The sequence below is a fragment of the Linepithema humile genome, chromosome 2, assembly GCF_040581485.1.
Source record: "Linepithema humile isolate Giens D197 chromosome 2, Lhum_UNIL_v1.0, whole genome shotgun sequence".
Lineage (NCBI taxonomy): Eukaryota > Metazoa > Arthropoda > Insecta > Hymenoptera > Formicidae > Linepithema > Linepithema humile.
In genome coordinates this window covers 3,815,854-3,837,394 of record NC_090129.1, presented here as the reverse complement: position 1 = coordinate 3,837,394, position 21,541 = coordinate 3,815,854, and the positions used below count along the sequence as shown (strand labels likewise).

At 33.7% G+C, this 21,541-nt stretch overlaps 1 protein-coding gene across 3 annotated transcripts in view; it reads right to left on the bottom strand.

The window, feature by feature from the left end:
- Positions 1-25: 25 nt before the first annotated feature.
- The window catches only part of LOC105673917 (very low-density lipoprotein receptor-like), a 32,471-nt gene continuing 10,955 nt past the window's right edge, over positions 26-21,541 (bottom strand). Inside the window, exons 3-13 of one of the 3 annotated variants that reach the window (XM_012369903.2) lie at positions 14,760-14,882; positions 12,477-12,596; positions 8,776-9,011; positions 8,391-8,592; positions 7,431-7,742; positions 7,002-7,302; positions 6,642-6,933; positions 5,816-6,296; positions 4,963-5,046; positions 3,650-3,918; positions 26-3,503 (exon numbers count right to left, since the gene is read on the bottom strand). In XM_012369903.2, the coding sequence (XP_012225326.1) occupies positions 3,459-3,503; positions 3,650-3,918; positions 4,963-5,046; positions 5,816-6,296; positions 6,642-6,933; positions 7,002-7,302; positions 7,431-7,742; positions 8,391-8,592; positions 8,776-9,011; positions 12,477-12,596; positions 14,760-14,882 (2,465 nt within the window). In that variant the 3' untranslated portion in view covers positions 26-3,458. Of the gene's footprint in view, positions 3,504-3,649; positions 3,919-4,962; positions 5,047-5,815; positions 6,297-6,641; positions 6,934-7,001; positions 7,303-7,430; positions 7,743-8,390; positions 8,593-8,775; positions 9,012-11,559; positions 11,683-12,476; positions 12,597-14,759; positions 14,883-21,541 lie in introns of all 3 variants that reach the window. The other 2 variants (XM_012369902.2, XM_012369904.2) reach the window with 2 other exon arrangements.

Below are 21,541 nucleotides of genomic sequence, written 5' to 3'. Positions count from 1 at the left end.
TCGAGGATTCATAACTCAATGAAGAAATGATTCACTATATATATTTTCAAATAGGCTTATTTACAAATTTTACATTTTACAATCTCCCATCTTTCGTAGGTATGATAATAACATAGCATTACTGCAATTTAGTTTGTATATTTATTTATACAATAATCTCATTATAATAAATTATATATATATATATTTTTTAAATATGTATCCATGTACGCATGTGTACATTCAAATATGTATACAGAGTGAGTTATCTAACATTTGCGTCTAAAATACCTTCGTTCTTAAGTTCTCGCGTCTTTAAAAATAAAAGACATTTTAGATATAAACATTAATTCACTCTGTATAAACTTACAAGATGATTCTAAAGTAATTTATCAAACTTTTAGATATATTTCTTCACCAAATTTTTTAGAATTTTCAAATTTATTTTTTGATAACAATTTGATTGAATATCACTTTTTTAATATTTAAATATTAATTTTTTTATGTTTTTGTATGTAAGATTATTTAATTGTTTTGGCACCTACTTTAAACTTAAATTGTGTAAAAATAAAATAATTTAAATTAAACCTAAAAAGAATAAGTTTTTATTTATTTACGATTTATTTATTTTTTATTTATTTTTATCCATAAAGTTTAATTTAGAAAAAACAATCTTTGTCTTTATATATGTATTATAAGGAAGGTCAAGTTGTTTAAAGAATATATCTATAAAGTTCGATGAGACCTATTTTAGAATCACATTGTACACATATGTACAGATACATATGTCGCATAGAAATAATGTTTGACACAGTTTTGGCGAATGGATTGGCTAGGACAAGTTATATCTTTACGATTTACACAGTTAATTGCGACTGATGTTCTCATCACACACACGCTTCCTATCTTTTGATTAAAATTACCACCAAGCCTCTATATCTTAATTTTGGACTTTGCTTTCTTGCAATCACACCATGTCTCCGTTAACAGATAGCCGATCGTGGATAAGACAGAATGGGAACAGCTCGGTATGATGTAGTACGATATTCATTAATTAATATAGAAGTTAATATTGTCAAATTACAAGCACACGAAAATTTTCTTACAGAAAAACATGAAATTACACGTAATTTTCAATGCTATTTTTCTTTTTCTTCTATATTTGACAATTGTTTTACGTTATCGTTTACATAATCTTTATAAGCAAGTAAAGCAAAGTAAACACTGAAAATATCATTTACATTTTCTGTACAAAATTTCTTGGTCCCAGAGAAACAAGACCAGATAAAGTGCATATAAATTATTGTATGAATTATTATAAATTAGTTTTCCAGATATTGATTCTGAGACAATAATTTCATTTTGACTTTCTTTTGTAGATTGGCAAAAGCATGAAATTGTTATTACAATTTCTCACACGTGTGAAAATAATCTGCTATCCGTCAACGTACATAGATTATTTATCTAATAGTAATATTATTTAATCTTATCTAATAAAACGTTTTGCCTCACATTTAATCATTTTTCAATATAGTAATAGTATAATATATCATAAATATACATATGTAGGATGTATCTCAAGAAAGATATGGATCAGTAGCCTTGATGCATGCGACTTTCTTTTATTGCTAGTAGAAATTTAATTAAAGCTTGATTAACGAGTTAGTTAAAATATGAGCAAATACCATAAATTAAGCAAGCGCTAGACAAATCTAGTTTTACTTTCATACAAACTTGTTACTGATACATATTTTTGCTTGATCATCCTTTACATCTATACAGGGTGTCGCAAAAATTGCGTATAAAAACCTCGTAGCAGAAAAATTCACGCAAATTAATAATAATAAAAATGCATCGAATTTTTATTCCGAGAAATAGTTCTTCTAAATATAAGAGAAGTTCGGTCAAATCATAAGTTGCGATTAAATAGTTATTTGAGTCACATTTACGATAATGTTAATGTTAATAACCGCGCGGAATTATCATTTATCTACTGTTTATGATCGCGCGAAGCTTCCTTTAATCACAGCTCATGACTTAACCGACCCAATTCATATCTGAAAAGTTATTACTTAGAATGAAAAATTTGCATATTTATTATTTAACTTTTCGCCAACTTTTTTGGTGCATTTTTTATATCGAATTTTCGTAACACTATGTATATATATACATACTCATATTTATACTTATATAGTAAATAAAATTTTTTAATTACTATACTCGACGCAATAATTCTATACAAATACACTGATTTCTTTAGTAGGTTGAAGTACCTGACAACAGTTTCCGCTTAACGAATGCACAGTCATATTTAGTGTCATTGAGCTCGTATCATTACTACAATGATCGCTTTCCGTTTTGTTACACTGTAAGTATAAACAATAACATAATATCTATATAAATATGGAGCGGTTTTCTTTGTGATATGAACCACCCATCAAAATACAGATAGCTGCTGAGAAATTCTGACATATGTGACGTGTGTCGACGGTATCGCGCGCATTATATAGACATAAAAGGAGAAATTTGCATGCATCTCCTTACTTACAATTCTCAATTCTTTTTTTAATAACTTATTAGAGAGGATTATATATAAATATATTCTTAGATCTAAACATTATGAAAAAAATAATAAAAAATCATGATTATTGATAGTTTGCCAGCAAAAGTTTCCTTTCTCCTTTAACAAAATAGAGAATTCCAATGAGAACTCAAAACAGAGAACATTAATTACAGTCTTATTCTGCAAAATTTTGATAATAATTTACTTTACACTTAACTGTTAAAACTTTCATTTCAAATATACTTCGACGTATATTGCAATAATTTGTAAATAATTTTAACAATTGAGATTTCATATTTACATATTATGACTCCTACAAAATACTACTAAAACAAACCAAAAACAGTATCTTTAGTAGTTTTAAAAAAATTCTACTAATAAAGTAGTTATTACATTCTTAACCAATAAATAATTCAATAATAACAAATTAACATTCTTACAAATACATACATAGCGCGAATAAAATCAGTGCTACGTATCTCAGATTAAAAAAGTGCTATATTACAAATTATATGCTGCTTAACTAAATAAAGATATTAATTAGGAATCTTAATTTCTTATCGAATTACTTGGATACATGAATCTAAGATCGCTTATTTGGCAACAGTTTCTCTCGATAATTTCTCCTTTTATGTCCCCGAAGCAAATCTAAATGTTGCACGCATAATATATGTATATATGTATATATATATATATCCGAGTGACAAAGTGCTAAAATATATTTTTAAAGAAATAGATACAAAAAAATTAACATAATCACAGTTTTGGTTGGCAGGCTTGCGAGCGAGCGCAGGCATGAATGCATGGACAGGTCCTTTCGACGCAAACACTTTGCTTTTCTTTACATAGCTTTATCACTTGGTCGATAATAGTACTTCAATAGCCTGTTTAGCTCTCCGCATTGACAGATTGAGACTTAAACATAGTCATTTGTTCCAGGACTTGTCAATGGTTCTTGGGCCTGAAAACCGATCACAATATATCGTAAAGTTCTTTAGAAAAAATATTGTAAAATTTTATCCATAAACTTTTGTCCGTAAAAATAAAAGTTTTTGAAATGGAAATGAATTTTTGAAGAAATGCAGACGTAAAAGCATTAAATCTTACCTCCTCCCCAACTGTAGCTGCGGGAAGCGGAAATCTGTTTTTCTCAAGACTGAACTGATCCTCTGTAGTCTTCCTGTAGACGGGGTTATCGAAGTTCATACTAGTAACATTGCGATGAAGATAATGCCTGTAGCAGACTATCGCCACAAGGGCGAGTAGTAGCAGTCCTAAGGACACTACGCCTATCACGATTCCAGCGACTAAACCAGGATCTGTAGATTCAGCTCCTATGCTATCCTTCCCGTCTGCATCCGCTGAGGAAAGTGGATCTAGAAATAGCGCAATTCATTAAAAAAAGTTTCAAGACTGATGTTTGCCTGAATGTTTGATGCAAAGAGATATTTCAAAAACCTTTTCCAAGCATATCTATTATTATAAATTAATACAATCAATTAGTCAAAACTTAATACATTCATTTTTAAACATATATAATAATCACGATTGTAAGAGTATCGTAAAAATTTAAATATATAAAACATCAACTGAGCAATCAACTAGACGATATTTTTATAATATAAAAACATACATGCAGAATATGCACACTCGTATTATATGCAACGCAGCAAGTAAAAGTGCGCTTAATAATACAAAACTAAATATACAAAAATAAATTATTAAAAGAGCTTTAAAATAAGAGTAATCAAATTTACCAGTTAAAATGGAGTCAAATTTGTTAATCAATCAAACATTAATTCAATGTGGCATAGAAATATAAAAATCTTGGCGTAGAATACTAGATAATTTTTGCATACGTACAAATACTAAAATTTGCTAAATTAAAAAGGTAAAATTTTCAATTTAATATTCAATTCTTCATTCTTAAGTAATAAAATGATATAAATGCATTTTTAATTTGTAAAACCCAGCATGAAATATGCCCAATTTAAAATTGATATTATGAATCATTCTCAATATTATGAACCTTCATGGATGAAATAGTTAATTAATTCTGCATGTTAGTAGAGACAATTCATTATTCAACTGTACTATTTCTTAGATAATTATTGTCCCAATTAGTTAAATAATAATTATCTTCATTAATTATATAGTGAAGTAATGTTATTCCAATTAGTTAAATGATTATTACCCCTATTAATTAAATAGTTAAATTATTACCCCAATAAATACAGGGTGTCTCAAAATGATGGGACCAACGCTCGTGGGCGGGTAGAGGAAAGTAAATTGAACAAAAAAATTCTTCAGCGAGCGTTGATTCTATCATTCTGAGACACCCTGTATATGTAACTATGTGTATTACGTATATCCACAAAAATCCGCTTATATGGTGAAAAGTGGCATCCAACCAAACTTACTATCACTCGTAGAAACATTCAGAGGCTGGAGCCTCATGAACGGCTTCGTAGTCGCTTGTGTGGACGGTGCTACGGTCGTAGTAACTGGAATACCCCAAATTCATGCAACACGAATGCAAATAAATGAAATAAAATAAGTAATAAATTCATAACATTCTCGAGCAACTATGAAATATCAGTAAGAATTAATGTATCTATGAATCTTGGTCGACTTACATATTAAAAATTTAAATACATACTTCTTGCGTAAACATTTTTATCGCATCCACGCGTTTGCATGTTTTTATTGTACTGTTTTTTTTTACTCGTAAATATATCGTAACATGCAAAATGATATATCGCTAATTGTGTAGCAGTTCCATTAGATATCAGTGTTAATGATTGGATGTGTGTTATTTGTGTGTGTGTGCATGTATTAACTTGTAAATGTAAAAAATAGAGGAAGTTGAAAATTGATATCTCGATCGCCTTTCTTATCGGCTTGCACAATAAGCATAAATAAAAATGCTCCAACGGCATGCAACGTTCTCTAAGAATTCAAATTTCAGTCCCATTATGTATTGCGTCGCGAAAGACCCGCGATGAATCGACGAATAGCTTTCCATGATTATCTGTTAATTAAGTCTCTCACATCTCCTCATTTAAAGTGGAATTCAGTTATTTTAAATGTCATCTAAGAAATGCGTAATCGCTCTTACGTCACGCTAGACATATTATTTAGTTCTAAAATAGTCAACACATTAATCTACGCGTCCCTCGTGAATTGATCACCACGGGAAGGCGGTTGAAAATTGCGCGGCAGTGCATGGAAGGTCATTCGTCAATCACAGTATCCTCCCTCATGCTGACTCACCATTTTCCACGCACATCAATCCATCGGGTAATAATCGCAAGCCATCTGGACAGGCGCATGACAACAGCGGTGATCTGGAGTTGATTTTAGGTGCCGGTAAACACAGGTGGCTGCAATGCCCGTTGACGGCCTGGCACTGATTCATCCCGTCGGGCTGTCTGTAAGGGTGATAGACATGGACCACCATCGGATGTTGAAGCGTTCTGATCGACGTTACAGCCTCGACTTCCAGCCCGGTAAACTTGTTAGCTTTGAAGATCGTTTCTTTATCCCAATCGGACCAGTACACGTAATCTTCGAATGTTGTAATGCTGAAAGGATGCCTGAGAGTGACGGGGGAGAAGAGAACCGTTCGTCTGCCCGTGCCGTCGTAATTGCAAGAACCTATGATGTTTAATTTGGCGTCCACCCAATAAACTCTCTTGCCGATCAGGTCTAAAGTTAAGCCATTAGGCCACTTGACATCATTGCCGACAATCACCTGTAATAGATTTCTGTTAGAAATCGAGACGGATAATTCGAGAAATGTGCATTTTGTTAATAACTTTAGTCATTTTTCTAAAAATTATATTCCACAAAAATCATTAATTTTAAAAATACGCAAGATTAAAAAAAGATTTTAAAAAAGTTAAACATATATATGTATAATCGTCTAATGGGTAAAAAGTTTTTAATTATGAATCTCTTTGTTGGTTGAAACAATGATAAAAAGAAGTAACTTCCTCGATAATTTAAATTAGGGAAGTTTGTAGCGCTTAAAGAGTAATAATTTTAAAATATCAGTAATGGATATTTTTAATTAATATAAGCAGCTTCAGTTTCCTACCGATCGATGAGTGCCATCCATGCCAGCCCGTTCAATGCGAGCCTCATCGCTCCAGTCCGTCCAGAACATCCAGCCTTCCAAAGGATTCAGCGCTATCGCTCTAGGTTCTTGAATGCGATCTCGTATCAGAGTCTTCCTCATGTTTCCTTCAAAATTGGCTAATTCGATGGTATCCTTCCCGGAATCTGTCCAATAAATGTGACTGTAAATCCAATCAACTGCCAATCCGTCTGACGTGGTAAGATCATTCTCGATAACGACCGTGCGCTCATTGCCTTCGTCGATTGGAGCTCTAAACATATCATTCGATTATATTCTTTCATCAGAAAAAGAAAATTCCCAGCTGCAATTACGACTTACTTGTAAATTTTTTTCTCGCTGACGTCGCTCCAGAAGATCATCCCGGTACGAAAGACAAAGTCTAAAGCTGTTGCCATTTTGGTGTTGTTTACGATGGCGGTCATTTCCTGGCGGTCCAGAGCTACTTTTCGGATGTCGTGTCGACGGGCGAATAATAAACTCGCGTGACCCTCCGCGGCTTTGCAGCGTGTTGAATTGCGCGGATCTCTAAGATAACCTGGGGCGCAGTTGCACTTGAAACCGCCTTTCTCATTCTGGCAAAACTGAGAACAGCTGCCAGGCTCCAAACATTCGTCGATATCTGAAAGATGAAACACTTCATAATTCAAACAGTCGCTGAGACTTGGCGAAGATCGATGAAAGATAACAAGTCTTAAGAAATTAACGCATCGACAACATTTAAAAATTCAACGAATGCTGTTCTCTTACCATCGCATGTGCGATTGTCAATGAGTCTGTATCCCGGTTGGCAGTCGCATCGGTAACCGATAGGCAGATCGACGCAAATCTGCGAGCATCCACCATTATTTTTCGCGCACTCGTTCACACCGCAGAGTTCCTCGTTCTCGTCCTCCGAGCCGATGCAATCTGGATATTTGTTGCAGACCCTATTCAGGGGAATGCATGAGCCTTTTCCGCATTTGAACTGAGTCTGTGGATCGCAGACTTCGATTTTGCTCGTGCAATTCTTCTCGTCGCTTCCGTCAGCGCATTCGGCTTTGCCATTGCAGTACAGATAACCTAAATAAAAGAATCGTTAAAAATCCGAAAAAGACCGATTATCGCATAAAACGCTTTAAATGTATGATTAAGAAAGTCATGTTTTACATTTCAAAATTCTTGAAATTAATGTCCAATAGTCAAGTTAAAAAACTAAAAATATATTTCTGTTAAACTCTAGACGATTTATAATTCGTGACAGAATTCGTGATAGAATTCTATTGATAATTTTGCAAACTGCGTAATGCAAACAGCGATTTGAAAAATCAAAACATATGTATAAAAAATATATCACTAATGTATATTTTATGTATTCCAATTTTTTGAATCTTTTATTATATAAAAGTATAGATTTCTGTTTTAAATTCTGCCAAAAGTGGACTGGAACATTGATAGCACAATGAAACGACAAGAACAAAATAATCTTGAGCTTAAGAAGAGATTAGATAAAAGTCATCAGTATAAAAATGTAAAGTATAAAGTAATTTAATTAAATTAAATTTAATTAAAATAATTTGTAGATAAAAAACTATTTTACAATAATTATCGTAAAATCAAGTTTTAGCACATCATCAATTAAACGATATTTTTGTTTGACTTGTCATTAGTAATTCTGTGATTAATTCAACATTTGGATTGTACCAATTTTATTTCAAATATTCAAAGTACCTGGGATGCAAGAACGTCGATCTTCGCACTGAAATTGATCGGGTCTGCAGGTGACATTCTGACATCTCTGTGGGGATTCGTCCGCACCATTTGGACAGTCTTTCTCGCCATCGCACACCCAAGTCTGGTGGATACAAGTTACGCCATCATCGCAATCAAACTCCTTGTCGCAGTGGCTTATCTTCTTTCCAGCCGGAGGTTCCTAGAAACATAAATTTCAAGAAATGTTAGATTATATCTCACAGTATTATATAAACTACAAATTGCAGACATATTTCTTGAATTTCCTTTCAAGCAAACAAAAAAAAAAGTTGTAATTTATATAAATTTCTTTTATATTTTTGATAAAATTAGCCGATAAAGATTGAGAGTAGTTAAGAAATACCTTGCATCCTGTTTCGTCAGATCGATCAGGACAATCGTAATCGCCATCGCATCTCCACCGCGATGTTATGCAATAATCCTCGGAACACGCAAAATCAGTGTCAGGATTACAAGTAATCGGCCCGCAATCCTTCTCGTCACTGTTGTCTCCACAATCGTTATCGTTGTCGCAGACCCACAGTTGCTGAATGCAATGCTTATTCGCGCAGGTAAACTCGTCCGACCGGCAAGTGTCGTCTGGGGCAAAACATTTTCATGTTTCAGAGTTGTGAAATGATCCGCTCGCAATAAAAATTCTCTTCGCGGAACGACGTCGGTCTTAATAGAAAAGTTAACGGTTGATCAACGTAGAAGCACAAAGCTTATTGAAGTAATTCCATATTTTCAGTCAATAATTAAAAATGTTCACTTATTATTGCAAATATTTGTCATATCACAAAACTCTTTTAACATAAACACAGAATTTATAGAAAAATAAAAACAAAAAACAAAAAAAAGTTACAAATAATACAATAATTACAATTAACTTTGGCAAAATCAACATAAATAATGCTCACAACAATACAGAATGTACCAATAATTGTATAAAAATGCAAATAATTGCATATTTCTATAAATAATTGCAATAATAATAAAAACACGTAAGATAACCATTCGTAGGATATGATTTGGAATTCAGCATTACAAATTAATCATTTATAATATAATGTAATAATTTCAATATGTTATGTGGAAAACGTAATGTGATATCAGCTGATCCGATAACCCTTCGCGATATTTTTGTTCATTTTTGCAATAGCTCTAAATTTTTTTTTTACAATAAGAGATTACATGACGCCGTTTAAGCATTATTACGCTCTGCTAACAAACTTCCTCTTATAATAATTAATAAAGGTTCATCGTTGAGCTTGATATTGTCATAATTTCTTAAATAAAATAAAATTTTAATTTTTTTATACATAGATTATTTTTTAGATCACATTTATAGTGAAACAAGTATCACTGCTTCCGTAAACATAAAAGTGCTTGAACTTTAAGTAAGCCACATTAGGTTGAGTTACCTTGTTATTAATCGCTAATTGTAATAGGGAAATTAATTATTGACTGAGAAATATATATCATACCTTAATCAACAACATTCAACGTGAACGTGTAATTTGGATAACGCTACAAAGATCTATGCTGCGATAAGAACAACACAGATTCACGAAGCTTTAACGACTTGCGCGCAAATACCACTCCGGGAAGAAACGCCTTAATTAAATAAATTAGATGTGGAAAAAGAATTTCCTTTTTTTTCCTCGACCGTGCTGTTACTGAATTATATAATCGATCACTTGCGCTCTCAAAGAAACAAGTTCCGCAGGAAATCAGAAGTTTCTGATAGTCACTTGAGTAATTTCAAGTGGGATAATTATCTACTCTCCGAGCGATATCCACGACACGACTTAACATCTTATAAAAAAAGCTATCTAAATTGCATGCTTTACATAATTGAGAATTTTCTCAATAGAAAAAGAAAACAAGATAATAAACATGGTAAGATACTTACGCTTAACGTCAAAGATGTATTTACATCAAAATAAAAGATAAAATTAATTACAGAGCACAGCAATTGGATCGTGGATAATATTCGTTTCCGCGTCAATAATTCCTCACTCGTGTGAATTCGCTTCTGCGCTGGTTCGATAATGCCGATTTAATAATACAAATAAATGAAAAGTGGTAAAGAGATAAAAAAAAATGCCCGAAATAATTAAAGATGTATTTACAAGAGATTTTTCAATTTTGCACAAAATTTCCAGCAAATTTTATTTCCCGCGTGATCCAATGATTTCACCCACCATCAATTCCTGCGAATCTTAACATTATTGACCGACAAAGTAGCAAGGAAAGAAAGATCGGCGAAAATCAACGGCGCTACGGAAACAACTTCAATAAACAAATATAATAATTGTTATTTATAAAAATATAATGAAACGTGACTTGTGCAACTTATTTTTAAGATTTAAAGATATGGTATGATGTGTGTATTTAAAGCGTCGTTTAAAGCACCTATAATTATTTTTAAGTCGCCATTTATATTGTTTCGTTACAGATTCACACATGCGATTAGTTACAAGCCGTCACCTAAGTAATCCTTATCAGTCAAAATCGATATTAGTTCGCTCCGAGAAAGTTCCACTCAATCATCAATTTAATTGCTATTTGATAATAAATTTACAAGATGGATACAGAACAAATTAGCAAAGTTTTTCATCGAAAGTAATTAAAAAAAAAAAAAAAAAAAAAATCGAAGAGTTAGTTTGAAAAGTACAAAATTATATAGCGGAATAATCAATTTCCGAACTTCTATATTGTTTTCTATTAAAAACAGCACTAATTTTATTCCGCACATAATGTCCAGATGACTGACAGTGTTATAATTACCTATCGCACATCATATTGAATGTATATAATAGTGATTTTATTCATAGCGTTTCTAAATATATGAGTTTCAAAGTTCAAGCAAATCGTATCTTTAAAGTATTACATAAGATCTTAAAATAAATAAAATAATTTCCTGATTATTAATAAAATAGTGTAATAAAGATTTCCGATTAAATACATTTTCCAGAGATGCATAGGTCAATATAAGTTACAGTTCATGCATATACATATAAATAAAAGATTTCATCCCAGCTATTCATCTCTGACGGATGATTGCGGCGTGCAAAATGTGATGAAACATAGATAAAAAAGAGAGTGCAAAAACGGATAAAGTAGCCTATGTGCAGAAGCTTACTGCACTCAGCCTCGTCTGAACCGTCCGAACAGTCCGGGTTGTCATCGCACATCCATGTTAATGCCACGCACTCCCCATTGCCCGAATGACACGTGAATTGTTCCGGCGTGCAGGTCTTGGTCCCTACAAGACATGATAATTCCGTTGGACCGATTTGTACGCGACTATTCAACATTCACGAGGACACGGGTCCTCCAAAGTAAATTCTGTGATTCAGATATTCGGTTGAGATTTTGAAAAACAAGATTCTTGCATCGAGAGCAATAACAGCTTTTAACAGCATATGTAAAAATAACATTACGTCGGTTAAATAATTTGAGAATTCAAATTCCGTATTGCTTCTATAAAAATTGAAATTAGATTATACATAATTTTCAGTCGAAAAATGTAACAGCATCAATTTCATAAAAATTTACACCGAAATTGTCGTTTAAAGATTTAGTTATGCTTGCAAACAACGTTCTGTAAAAGCACTGCACATTCTATTGATTAGTAATTGAGGTAGGTATAAATGGCACTAAATGATACTAAACGGGAACAAATGATAATTATTGCGCTTCGTGAAATTACGTTAATTTTTGCCACATCATAATTTTATTACTATCGATTTCGCGAATTTACGCCCGTACTTGTTATTACCTCATTTCCCAAAATTATTGTACCGAATAACGTAATTTCCTGTTAATTCGCGTACTTGCCATTATTTCATGTACATATTCGCATGCAGTTAATGAACCGAAAACCCAGTTCCATCGTTTTCGCAAACGAAGAAACGTATCGGGCATCGGGATGCAATCTGCGATTCCGCAATTTTGCGCACTGCTCGTTTGTTCCGTAGCTTTCCGGTTGATCCCGTTTCTCCTTGGCTGCTTTCCGGTAATACCTACACGCTAAAGTGTCCTATCCGCGCGACTTACTGTGACAGTTCTTCTCGTCGAGACCGTTGGTGCAATCCACCTGGTGGTCGCATAGCCAGTTCTTCGGGATGCACTCGTTCAGACTGCATTGAAATTCCGTTTCGCTGCACGGTACCGTTCCTTTTTTTTTTCAAATGTTTACGATTAACGATTTTTCATAAATCGTGACTCTTACGAGATTACACTTCTATTTAATATAATCGATACATTGGCGAAAGATAATAATATCTCACACAAATCTGAAAGACGCGCCTGAGAGACACGATGTTTTGTAGATATTTTGTATAAATTGCACTATTTTATTTATTGCAGCTGTATGCAATTTGGAAGATTTCAATTTCACGTTTCCGTTAAATCTAATAATTTAGAAATAAAGATTAGATTACTTTCGCTAACAGTATCGATGCCAAAACGTTAGAATACCACTGTAGAATACCAGAAACAAAGTATTGATGTTTCGATACTATATCAATGCATAGCAATGCCTGGTAAACGAAATACTCGCCGACCTTTGAAATTCGGCGCATTAGCATGCTGCTGTTTTCAGTTTCAAGTTGAAATAAAAGAGTTACGTACGCGATCATGTTTCATATGAATATTTCACGGAACATTGAGATAACTTTTCATTTTGCAAAATAATATCGCGTATGTAATGTTATACAGAGCGTCCCTCATTAAAAGCAGTTTCTTTCGAATTTATTTAAAAAAAGTGTATCATTTATCGCAATTTTTCATTATTTAACATTATCCATCTCTTTTCCACAAAATTTTCCAAAATTCCATGGAAGTTCTATTTCAAAAGAAATATACGCATAACATATATTTGAAACTAACTAAAAATTAGATTTCATAATTTATTTATTCCTCTGCTGTTAATAATGATAATAATCTAATTAATGTAAAGCGCGATAAAATAATTCACTGCATTGTCGCTCATTAAATAGATGGAAAATGAAGTTCGCTGATTGCGCGTTTGAAAGACCGTAACGATGATTGATAGTTTTTTGGAAAGACTATCGTTTTACATATTCCAATATACGTCAACGATAAAACTCGATCACCCTCTGCTATATAATTGAAGTGGACTTTTAATGATCCGCGATCGCCATTTCCATCATAATTAAAATGATTAAATGCATGCGTGATTATGTCGGTCAAAAGGGCTTTTGCGTCAGCATGCGGTAATTAACATTAAACGCGCATTCTAGTATGTAATTACGATCGTCGTTATGATCTTCAAGAATCAACCGGATACGATTAAATTATTCGATTGAAATCAATGCCGCTCTTAGAATATATTCAAGATAGAAACAAATGCAAATATATACGACGGACCCACAAAACGACCCCGGCATTTTGCAATTGTAATTACAAAAAAGAAACGAAACGCAAGTCTCAATATATTCGTCGACGATTTCATCAAATATAATCGAATTATAATATCATAATCCAATGTTCTGCAGAAATAAAAAGTACTCCCAACAACGAGGGATACACTGCATGTCAATACATTACATCCGCATGAAACCGGTCTCCGAAGTTGCACTTTCACATACCAGGACCCTTTACAGTCCGGGACGCACTACATTCGGCAAATTTATTTTATCGGTTAACGTGTTAATAATATTACTCGTAAAAAATTAATAGACTCCTGTTATTTTTACAGATTTATATCTTAATGAAAAATGCGAGAGAAAAAAACAGCGTGCATAAATTTTCTTATGAAACATTATTATAAAATGTCCAAAGACCGTTTCGCAACTCTGCTTTTATAAAATCAAGTTTATCGAGCTTATAAAAGGTAATTAGGTTTTCATAGACAACACGTAAATTATTAGTTTCATGTTCGCTGTATACATGTGCAAAAAGGCGAATGCTAATAAAAATATTTTATAGGCAGTGGAGAGATCTTAATTTCATATCCGTTCTACCGTAGCAAATATTAAATCCGCGATTGAGCCAGCTATTAAATACCGGTTGTTTTGCCCGGCAATTAATCTTCAAAATGTATTTTTTACCAAGAATTTCCGAATAATGCTTTCCGCTAGGAAATTAATTAAAAGCTATTCGCATTATGGAATGTTTGCTGCGATTATTAAGACGTGGCACTTAACGAATTTTGATCCAAAATAAGTAATTTCGTAATCGTATAAATATTTAAAATTGTCGAAATTCTCAAATAAATTTCGACATATTAGCGAATAAAAATTGTCAATCAAGAATTTTTAATAAATCTTTTTAGGAAACTAACGATATATTTATTATCAAAAATTTGCAACTCACTGCAGACAGCAGGATCCTCATCTGCGCCGTCCGGACAATCTCGGTCGCCGTCGCAATGCCATATATTGGGTATGCATCGGCCATTGGTGCACTTGAAGTCTGACTCCTTGCACTCCTGGGTGTCTGAAATGTTCACAGGCGAATGATGAATAGCGCCGATCGGAAGAATAATCGCGCATACGAGTTGTAACAGAATGCACCGAAACGCATCCAAGAAGCGCGTCGAACTTCTACCGCCGAACTGCATCGTCGCGTTCTATTCGTCGCCTGAATTGTATCACTCGAAATCGCTCGCCGCGCGTACAATTCTGCGATGCACTCGAAAGAAACTCGGTGTCCTGATTAAAAAGTGAACTTTTCGCGCGAATCGCAGTCCATTTTTGTGGAAATTAAATTATAAAACTGCAGTCTCGATAAATAATCCTTTGCGGGATCCTTTATCATCAAAACGCGGTCGTTTATCACTTATTATTTCATCGATCGACGAGACGACCGCGCTATTATTACGCTTTATTATTAATCTCCTCTCGAAATGCAAAAAAATGTTCTATTTAGACGCCATTATAACGCGTCGAGACTCTCAAGCGAGATTCGTTCGGCAGCAGTTTGCTCAAGTCTGCAAAATTATCACTGGTGTCGCTAATAAAATCCCACTGGCGTATATTGCTCAACAAAAATGTCTATTATTTAAACTTTTCACCCTTTCCGCGCGCGGAGAGCGAGTTGAAAGCACCAGAAGAAAGATTCGTCGGATCGCGAACGCGTTTCGCAACTGTACATTCCACGCGCGCGGCGATAAAGCGGCACACAGCTTGCACCTGCCGATGCACTCGCGTTCGCGGCGGCTGCAGATTCTGTAAGGCTACAGATCGGCAAAGGGGCGCCTATATATGGACCTGGGCACACACGCGGCAGCAACGGCAGAAGGGAGTAAGGGAAGCGCGAATCAAAGGCGCGACTGTTGCGGATCCTTGTTGCGTGTCTGGCACATTTTGCCTTTTGCCGTTTTTCCTGAATCGCACGTGGGGAAATCGCGCACGCCCCGGCCGCGGACAGATCGAGGACTTCGCATCGAGCCCCTAATCGGTTGGAAACGATTCCGCCTCGCGAAAGAGTGAAAAGATTCAAGTCGCAACACAGCGTGTTTGTGCGCTCTTGAGCTAACAAAGGATTTCTTTCATATATTATCGTTCTCAAAAAATTATTTTTATTTACGTTATTAATTATAAAATTACTATTAGTTAGATTTACCAAAGTTTTCTAAACAATTTACTTTTTTTTAAATCGAGCTCATGCAGCTCGGACAGTGCCAGACAGCAAACTTGTACTGCTTTGTACCTTGTGTAAAAATACTTTTATTTAATTCTTATTAAATGTATTTATTGTATTAATATTATCGATTACACATCAACGTTATATAAATAGACGTAGATAACACGTCATTTTATAATTTAAAGTCATCGATATATTAATCGCACGCGACAAAAATAAAGAAACTTTTAAATTATTAGCTACTTTTAATTACTTCTAAAAGAAGAATGGTTATATTAATGGTATTGTTAAATAAAAATCGATCAAACAATTCCGAAGATAAAAAAGTTATCCAACAGATTAAGAACGTTCTATATAAGCTAGCTTATATGTATAATTATCCTTATTTTCTCATTTTTAAATTAAACAATGAATATTTTAATCACGAAAATATTTAAAATATAAATTTTTTATAGCCACGTTCTTCCGTCATGCATAGAAAAATATTTTATTTTAGGAGACAATGGCAGAGACTGAATTTTCTTTTTCATACGCATGATAAATTTAACCATTTTCGAGCATTGCTTTTTAAAAAAACAAAGTTTTATACATATATATATATATATTTGTTACTTTGAGTAGCATGAGATCTGCGGAACAAATATAAGGATTAAATTTCCTACATGTTCGAGCCGAAACGAAATATGCCACGCCAACATTTAAGTTGACTAAATACGTCAGCTCAGCGTATGCGCAAAACACGTTGATCTCGACTATTCGTCACTTTGCGGAGTAATTTAATTTCCAAGCTTTTTTATTTCAAAACTTGGAAAAAAAATTTGCAGCGCGTCCCAGCTTGCGCTTGGTTCGTATTCTTTGCTCCTACATTAGTTTATTACTTTTAAACACATTTTTCACACGACTGTAAAATATAGAGTGACTATTTCTAGCGTCTACTAACTGTAATCGATGGTTAAAGTTAATCCACGCTAGAAATAGTCACCCATAGTTTTAAAATAGTATAAAAGCATTCAAAATAATACATAGAACAGACTAACAATAAGAAAAGTTTTCCATTCCGTTTACTTCGCAGCCGATTGATTTATGGGAGAAATATCGAAATAGATAATTTTGTGTTCAAAGGAAGCGTACGACATTATACAGAAACGAAAACAAAATTGATTCATCTCGATATTTTTCGTGTAAGTCAGTTGGTTACAAATTAAACAGGACAGTTTTCTTTTGTCCAATCTGTGTAAAGAGAGGAACGTGTGCATCTATCATCTGCGTGATATATGAAGTTTTATATTGCGTATATTGCGAGAAAGGCAAATAAAAATCACTGTGAGAGAGCTATCCCGTTTCAAAAAGAATTCTCTAGCTGCTCCTCGCAAAGTTACACAGCTGTTGAAGCAGCACGGTCTGTTGACGCAAAAATTTGCATGACGTTTCTGGTTACACTCATCTCGCGATTCTTTTGCCATTCGACGTTGATATGCATTGTCAAAGAATTACGCAAACCCGTATTCCCGTACACAAAAGCAGCGCTTTTACGCGATCGTAATGCGCGAATAAAGTACAAAGCATCATCATTTCTCAAGAATGTATTCAGAATATAATGCGTGTGCTGGCATAACGATAACACGAAGATAGCATCGATAACGCAGCGCAAAATCTAGGAAGTAGCACAACGAAAGATATTGGCGGACTTCAGAAAGTTATCGGCGTTATGTAAACGAAAGCATGTAATTGATAATAAATTTATTTATCGTCGCCTAAGTTTTCACTTAGATTCGAAGCAGACGCACTTTTATGAGATTTAATAATTTAAGATTCAATACAAGATTTAATTACAGATCCATTTAATCCTGCTGTTCCGTTTCTTTTTGTACAAACGTTTAACGTTTGGACATCCTTTCCTTTACGTTCGCAAATTAAAATGGATGCCTATACTACACGCATACATTATAGCAAAATTTTAATTAACGTATTTGTTTCTTTAAACTGCATATGTATAAATATATATAAATATATTTAAATACATTAAAAAGTTTTAATGTAACACATTTAAATATACAAAATATTAAAAAAATATAAAACCATGAAATTTAAAAACACGACAAACATTACGGAATTAACATATTTAAAAGACAAAAGTAAGTCGAACGCAGCAGCAGATTTAACATTACAAGTTGAAAAAAATACGATAAATTTTTGATACTTCCATTAAAAAGAAATTAACCGCTAATAATCTTTTATTCCTATTTTTTTTCAAATTCCAGAAAACATTTCATTGATATTTAATCCATTTTTATTATAGGATCCACATGGAATATTAAAAAATAATAAAATTGCTTCGATTGAACAGCTGGAGACAATCAAAGAGCTGAATGACGCTTTGTTTGCAAAAACACGATTCTGAGATATTTGCATCTAAAGTTTATGGCGTCGAATGAATAAATGAATGTTGTCTGCCACCGAACGATCAATATGCAATAAATTAGAATGCAATATTCAATATATAGATTTATACAATATGCAATCCATGCATATACAACATAAGTCGACTGTCGATTCGTTACTCCTTTTTCACGTTTAGTTTTAGCTATTCATTGTTATTAAAAATGTTATACAGCTTTCCTTAAACAATCCGTAACTATTTGCAATCAGCGGTCATCATCGTTAACTAATTAGTTACACGAATCATGAATATAAAGAAATATTTAAAAATTTTAAAAGTCCTGTAATATTTGAAAAAAAATGTCGATGATCTTTGAAATGAACGATTAAGAAAGCGCGAATACTTTTGTAGTACACTGTAGCCACTACACGTGCATGCATACGCACGCAAAATGAAGCGTACGCACAAAGTGCGGTGAGTTGGCGTGGCCCGTTAAAAGGTGGGACGTACGCGAGACAAGATCGCGACCAGTTTCCGACCGTAAGAATCTCGTCCCGCATCGCATCTCTGATTAAGTGCAGCCGTCTCGTCATTCCCTTTTCACGCGCTTGACTTACTGTCGTGTGACTAGATCCGCGCTCTATCAGCGATCTCTCGGTTGTCCGAGATATTTCCACGCGAATCGATCAATCTGTTTCTGATTGAACTCGCAATACTGACGTGTCTTTAAATAACGAGAGTATTTCATATTTTAACAGACAGCTAAATTAAGATCAAAAACAAAAATGTATTCAAATTTGTAGCAAATTATCAAGCTTTGTTATATAGAAAAAGACATATTGATTCATTTTGGAAATTTTTTTTTCCAAAGATAAAAGTGCAAATTTTATATTTCCGATCAATTTCAGAGCACACTCTATACATTTCCGCCGATAGCGAGAAGCTACGTGGACGAATTAATTGAAACTATGTGTCACGAGGCTGCCCATTGTATTCACATGGACTAATTTATTGGATCTCGAGTTGCAGCGTGCCGTTTAAATTTAATACAACGACGGGGAAATGCCGAGCGTTTTACAGCGCCAGTATTCTCCAATCGATTACGAATCGACAAAAAGCCGTCCGATATATTCTTCGCGTGGAAAAAGGTCGAGCGGCATTTTACGTAATCCGTTCGCGAGACAGGACGCGTAAAGTCAGAAGTTGCGCGATGATAAAAAATTAATAACGATTTTGTTCTCTCGCTGCGCGACGCCATTCTCGTTACTGGGTCATTGGTCGCGCCCGAAATGCATTGTGATGGGAGAGCGCGCAGAGTTTTGCGGACAGTATCGCGAGAGTTAAACGCGCAAATGATTAATTAATGTACGTCATGTAATTATTGTATCAAATTACGCGGTGATTATTGCGCCGCGGGTTGTTGTCGCATAATAATCCATGCATTTTCCAAGCCGGTAATATTAGACATTAATGATGGATGCGCGGATATTCATTATTCTGCGTGTACGTGTGCGTTGACATCTTTTTATTTAGAATTCTGCACATAATACCGCGCATCCATCCGCGAGATAAAAATTTTCTGCTGCGCTCTTATCGTGCATGTCCAATTCATGAAGCAATATGCATCAATGCGAACGATGTCGCGAAGCTTCGAAGTAATTCTAAATATATAACGTCAACTTTCTGGGTTAAAAGCAAAATTGTTCAATTATTCAGAACCAAAGGGAAATCCACTGTTCTTGTCAATTATAAAGGACAACCGTCAACTTGGTTGCAAATTAATTTTATTATATCTGGATTCTCAGTTACAAATATCATTAATAAAATAATATCTATTTAAAAAATGTTCGGCTCTTTCAATCTCCAAGGAAATAACATCGTTTATAATAAAGCTGATATCCATTACATATTTGATACAAAATCTTGCAATTTCCTGCTACAATTTTTTTTTAGATCTAACATTGTCACAGATTGTCTTGTAATCGCGTTAGTGACATTTGCATATCTATCTATATGCATGTAATTATCTATGAATATATAAAGTCCTTTTAACTGATAGGCAGAAATTTCTATGCAAAAATAAATCGACTGTGAAATTTTGTCACACAAGATACTGTTTGGCAGAAAATCGCAAAGTTTCAATTTCATTTAAAATACAACGCAAGCGTCACTTCACACAAGGTATCAATTTATTAGTCGAGGAAAAACGCGCTGCTATGTTCGCCATTCAACGACCTGAAAGGCTGAAATAGAATGGATAATAATACGCTTTGGCGCTATCATTGCCGACGATTATGTGCATTATGTATTCGCTGTGAAATGCGTGGCGCCATACTTCGCCGCCAATATCAGCTTTTCACTCGTTGTCACAATCGATATTTACTATCTCGGGACATTATTACGATTATCGTACGAGTTTACATGTTATTTATGTTTTATTCGCTCATTCAAATCCATTTAAAGTAATATCAACTCGATTGAATTGTTCTCTGAAAATATCAATCCACCATATTATCTCAAGCACTCTTAAATCAACAAATATAAATACGCGATTTTAAATTTTAAAAAACAATTAAATGTAATTTCAAAATTATCGCATTGAAGCATACGCTATTTCTCGCGAAATATTGGATCAATTTTTCGTCTCGGAAAGTAATGTCATTAAACGTGATAATTTTCTTAATTTCAATATTCGATATTTGACAATATTTATCGACAATTGCATCTTTGCTCAAGATAAAATTTACTTCAAATCGAACAACGAATAATTTGCCATTTTATCTGCGTCTCTGATATATTTAATGTTTAAGTAGCGAATATATCGTGCACAAATTAAATATATATGTATATTTAACTAAAATCGAGAATTTCGAGAGAATAAACAACTAATTAAAATTTTTCATTGCTATTTTATAACTAAAATATGTTGTAATTAATCTGGTTATTTTAGCGCATTTCAACCCGCACGTTGATAAGTTCAAAAAAGCAATTTAGTGTGACACAATTAAAGAGTTAATTCACGAGAAGGCCCCCATTTTCAATGGCTTGCAATTTTGTGGCTTTAAATCGCTCAATATTTCTAGTAACGATAAATTATTACACGTTTCATAATAATTATGGCTTTATGCTT